We start from the raw sequence: 5,552 nt of genomic DNA on the forward strand, positions 1-5,552 counted from the left end.
GCAAAATGAAACTTTCGCCTACAGCCAGTTTTTTTTTTGAAAAAATTGTAAAAACTTCATATACTTTTGTCTATTGTAATAATTAAAGGCTCACTTCTTGTATTGAAACAACGTGACACTTATAATCTTGGGTATAGTTTATATGGTCTTTTAAATTAAAAACTGAATGAACATAACAAATCAAACCTTCAAATTACAAATTACTATTACTAATATATTCACATTCTAAGATTAATATAGTAATGTCCGATATTTTATACCAAAGAAGGGATAGAAAATTATGTTCTTTTTTTTTATCGTCTGGATTTATTATTTATTGCAAATTATGAGAACTGTTACATAGACGATTCTACAACGGACAATTCCTTCCGACCCTTATTAGATTCACGACAGACGACACCTCCTTCACCTCCTTCTTCATGCTTTTGATGGACATTTCTCTCTCTGCGTAGAATCCTGGCGAACGGCTATAATTGTACATCGCTGGAGATCTCCTGCACACTTACCTCCAATAATCTGCAAATTTATTAATAAATCGCAGTATCTGGGACTCGAACCCCAGACCTCTGGGTGTAGAAGCATTAATTAACCCTTGGTCAACCAATTTTTTCCACAGAAAATTATGTTCTAAACTAAATATTTTTTTTTTATTTTCATTCTTTATTCATGTAGAATTTTAATTGTTATTTTAAAATTTTTTGTTTTATATTAATTGTATTTGTTTTAAATACCGTCTCCGGCCTCCGTATCTCTAGGAACGGCTCTGATAACATGTATGTGAGAGAACAAGAACTGTTTACGTTCCTAGCAATTTGCGAGGGGTCATCGACTGTTGCTGTTTATCGTAAAAGTTGTGAGGGATGAGCGACCAAACAGAGTTTGAGAGGACACATTTTCGAGGGGTGGACTTCCCTCGCAAAGCCTTGGCTATACTCGATTTGCGAGGGAATGGCTAAGGTTTACTCCCTCGCAAATTATCTATTTTCTTGTATCCATAACAATTAAGCAAATTAAATTGTCTATATCATATTGTTTAGTTATTAGTTTATCTAGAAACTTTTGTCATCTTTCCTAAATACACATTTCATTATTAAAAATAGGAAAAATGTCATGATAAGAAGCTAGAGAGGACTAAACAAAACCACCTTAATTATTTTTTGATTCATCTCGATGGTATCAACGTTAGCTCAATGTGTGCTGTCATTACTTTGGCTTCTTTCGATAATCGGGATTGATACACTGAATCAAATCTTTTTTTATTGTAAGGGTAGTGATTTTCTGTTAGCGATTGAATTAAACAATGACTAACGAGCCCACTAGTTGTACTAATATAGATTTTTACTAATCGAGATTTGCGTTTGAACTAAACAAAGAGTAACGACCTCCACTAGTTGTACTAATATAGATTTGTTAATTTATATTATAATCTAACAAGTAGCTGTAACAAGAGTATCATTGATGTAATTAGAGTATATAGAAGAACAACTACATTGATCCATTCTTACACGAAACCAAAGTGCTATTACCCAAACATCAACTTGCATTCTCTCCACCTCCGATCCGCTAAACGCAACAGCCATGAGTTTGAGGTTAGAAAGACACAAGCATTATGTAGATCTCGTCAAACAACGTGATGGTTTCGAATGCGATGTTTGCGATCGATCGTATGGTGATGGCTTATGTTGCTCTGAATGTAACTTTACAATTCACAGGAAATGCGCGTTTGTGTTCATGTTAAGAGATTTATACGAACACCCTTCTCATGTTGGACATCGTCTTAAGCTTCTCACAACCGGAGCGCCTAACCACACCGACCCGAAATGCCACCTCTGCGGTAAAAATACCAAGCGCCTTCTGTACCATTGCTCCGTTTGCAAACTCAATTTGGATTTTAGTTGCATCTTTGATTACTTTAGTAGCCAAGCACATCTGATATATTCGTGGCACCACCATCCTCTACTCTTTTTTGGTTTTCGTGTTCAGTTGCAGTGCGACGTTTGTCATATGTCTCACAGAAATGGTTACTTTTGCTCACGTTGCCAGTTGGTGGTTCATAAGGAATGCGTCTCAAAAATTGAATCAGCAGAGATCACTCACCCTTTTCATGCCAGACACCCTCTTAAGCTACTCACAGATGGAGCTCCTGATTACACAGACCCAGAATGTCATATATGTGGAAAAGAAACAGCAAACTTACTTTATCATTGTGATAAGTGTAAGTTCAACCTGGATATTGATTGTGCGATTGGTAACCCCCAACGACTTTCTCTTTCAAAGCTAAAGGTCCATGAGCATACACTCACACTCATGCCAAAATTGATGTTCTTTGTTTGTGATGCTTGTGGGAAGAAAGGCGACCATGCTCCTTATACCTGCGTTCAATGTGATTTCATGTTCTTCCATCAAAAATGTGCTTATTTGCCACTTGTCATTAATGTCAATCACCATGAGCACCGCGTTTCATTCAAGTATCCTCTTGGTCCTGGAGAATGGATATGTGGAGTTTGTTGGGAAGAGATAAATTGGTCATATGGGGCTTATTCTTGTTCATCTTGTCCTAACTACGCTATTCATTCAAGATGTGCAACAAGGAAAGACGTGTGGGATGGGAAAGAGCTCGATGGAGTACCTGAAGTTATTGAAGATGTCAAGCCGTTTAAGATGAATGATGACAACACAATCACTCATTTCACTCATGAACATAACATGAGCCTCAACAAAGTAACTCAAGAAAGAAGCATCTGTGAAGCATGTGTTCTTCCCATCGACTCTTACACATCCTACAAATGTTCGAAATCAGATTGCTGTTTTATCCTCCATGAAACTTGTGCTAATCTTCCTAAGAAGAGACGACACTTTTTGAGCCCACAACCCCTCACTCTTCGCCCCCAAAGCCAACACAAGAAAGAAACTATTTGTCGAGCTTGTGATCAAGTTTTTTGCCAAGGATTCGTCTACTCTACATATCAGAAACAGAATTTTGACTTATTGTGCAGTTCGATTACTGTGCCTTTTAAACATGGAAGTCATCATCATCATTTGCTCTACGTCAAACTAGAGGTTGGTCACATGAAGACTTGCCAAAACTGCGGTATTGACCAAAAAGAAGTCGTCCTAGGTTGTATCAAATGCAACTACTTTTTGGATTTTCGTTGTGCCACTCTACCATATACGGTAAGACTTCCCAGGTACGATGATCATCCACTCACTCTTTGTTATGGTGAAAACGCAAGCGGAAAATATTGGTGTGATATTTGCGAAAGAGAAACAAATTCAAAGACTTGGTTCTACACTTGTAAAGATTGCGGGGTCACTTTACATGTCTTTTGTGTAGTTGGGGATATTAGATATGCTAAACCAGGAGGAAGCATCAACAACAATCTTGAGTTGGTGCCTAACAATAGATCTTCAAGACCACTTTGCCGCAACTGTCATTGCCATTGTCCAGCTCCCTTCATTCTTAAGGATTCTGTCGAAGACAATTTTTGTTCTTACTATTGTTTCAGCCGTTGCAAACCCTGGATGTCCCTCATGAAGAAGGAAAAAGGCATATGCCCTCCATGGACCAAAAATTGAATCAAGCAAGACAAGATTCTCAAATCAAAAATGTATAAAGCATTTGATTCCTGTCATTTGTTTCTTTTATTTAATTATGTTATTTGTTTCAGTTGTGAAGAAGAGGAGAATTGGTCTTTATGAACCATATCCTCCACTATACATGTTTCTCTTGTTGGTAAGAGTTACAATTCCATCCTTTTGCTTCTTGTTTGTCATTTAATGATATGAATGTTTCTAAAGATTCAAACTTTGAACATGACTAAAACTTACATATCATGCAAAACCAAAAGCTTTTGCATAGAGAGTGAAAAGAGAAGTAAAATTGATAGATTAATTTTCTGGGTTTGAACAGAATAATTAGCTGTTGCACTGGGATAAATACGAATAGTCTTCGGGTATCAATGGATCACAGAGAAACAATCATAGCTCGGAGTTCTTTATTTTTGAATATCAATGGATCTCGAGGAACGTATGAATAATCAAAAACAAACGAATAATACAAGAAAACTATTTAGGATAAAATCTTAAAATCCTAAATATTCTTAAAAAACTTTAATTAATTAATCAAATAAATTATAATACTAAATAATATTTAAAATATTTCTAAATATTTTGCTGCATCATTAGCTCACAACATCTCTTTGAACTTACTGATCCTAGCAAACAGAGAAAGTAAAGAGCTTTTTCTCTCCCGTCACTCAAAAATTGAATTCTTTATTTCCATCATCAAAAGTAGGCTTGGACAAAATAGCCGAACCGGAACCGAAGCAAAAAGAATTGAACCGGAATCGAACCGAAATTTTAAGATACTCAAATCGATCATAAATTTGAAAACCGAAAGAACCGAAACCGGAACCGAACCGAACCGAAATATTTCAGGTACCCGAAAATACCCGAAATATGAGTTTATATCTAAAAATATTAGTTATTTTTTTATCGAATAACCCGAAATACCAACAAATATTTGGAAAATATATAAAAAATACTTATAATATCTAACAAATACTCGAAAATATCCGAAAATACTCAATAATATCCAAAATACCTAAAAATATCCATATAGTTGAAATTTATAAATATTGTTTTTGAGTTTTTGTATTTGTTTACTTAAATATTGTATATAAAAAATTTACCTTGCGGTACATTGCGGATCGAATTTTTAAAACTAAAAACTTTAAATTTTCAGTTATATTTGTTATGTTAATATTGTTTGGTTTTGTTTAGTGTTTAAGATAATATAATTATATTTTTATTTTTAATTCTAAGATTTCACTTGTGGTACACCGTCCCGTATTAATATCTACCCAAATCCGTCCCACCATATAACCCCGTCCCGTGAAATTAAACAGCAATTTGTTATTTTTTTTTGTTAACCACACATTAATTAAAAAGTAACTCCTTGATTGGTTATCCAATGTTAATTTCTTTTTAATAATAGTTTTATTTAAAAGACATAGAATTCGAGTCAATTTAAAATTTTTATTTAAATGCTTCCCATAATATATATCTACTAGATTTTAACCCGCGGTACACCACAAAACGATTTGTTTATAAAATTAGTAATTTTTAAAATTTAATGGTTATATATTATATATAAAAATTTGCAAATTGTATCATTTTATAAAACATTTATATTTTATAGTTTACAATTGTTATTAAGTAACGGTATACTACAAACAATTTTTGTTTTATACAATTTTACTTTAATCAGGATCATTTGATATGTCAAATATTGGTATTGTTTAAAAAGTAATAAAATGAAGATTTAACCCGTATTGAAGCAGCGGGTTAATGATGTTTTAAATTTTTTTGATTCAAACTCCTCCCGTCATATAACTCCGTCCTGCAATATAACCTCGTCCTACAATATAATCTCGTCCTGCAATATAACCGTCCCATGTTATTTTAACTCTTTATATATGTTCAAATGTTTCTTAACAAGATTTTAACCCGCGGTACACCGCGGGACTATATTTTAAACAAAAGTTTGAAAT

The 5,552-nt window shown here is 34.0% G+C and overlaps 1 protein-coding gene across 3 annotated transcripts; it reads left to right on the forward strand.

The window, feature by feature from the left end:
* The first annotated feature begins 1,490 nt into the window (after positions 1–1,490).
* Positions 1,491–3,765, forward strand: LOC110228106. 3 transcript variants are annotated; one of them, XM_021024299.1, is made up of 3 exons: positions 1,491–1,589; positions 1,713–1,834; positions 1,984–3,765. In XM_021024299.1, exons 2-3 carry the CDS (start codon positions 1,763–1,765, stop codon positions 3,574–3,576), a joined length of 1,665 nt encoding a protein of 554 aa, XP_020879958.1. In that variant the 5' UTR covers positions 1,491–1,589; positions 1,713–1,762; the 3' UTR covers positions 3,577–3,765. The 3 variants fall into 3 exon arrangements, with proteins under 3 accessions (XP_020879958.1, XP_020879957.1, XP_020879959.1); XM_021024298.1 differs by having other exon boundaries at positions 1,713–3,765; XM_021024300.1 differs by having other exon boundaries at positions 1,491–3,118; positions 3,189–3,334.
* Positions 3,766–5,552: the final 1,787 nt, after the last annotated feature.

This window comes from Arabidopsis lyrata (assembly GCF_000004255.2).
Source record: "Arabidopsis lyrata subsp. lyrata unplaced genomic scaffold ARALYscaffold_5, whole genome shotgun sequence".
NCBI lineage: Eukaryota > Viridiplantae > Streptophyta > Magnoliopsida > Brassicales > Brassicaceae > Arabidopsis > Arabidopsis lyrata.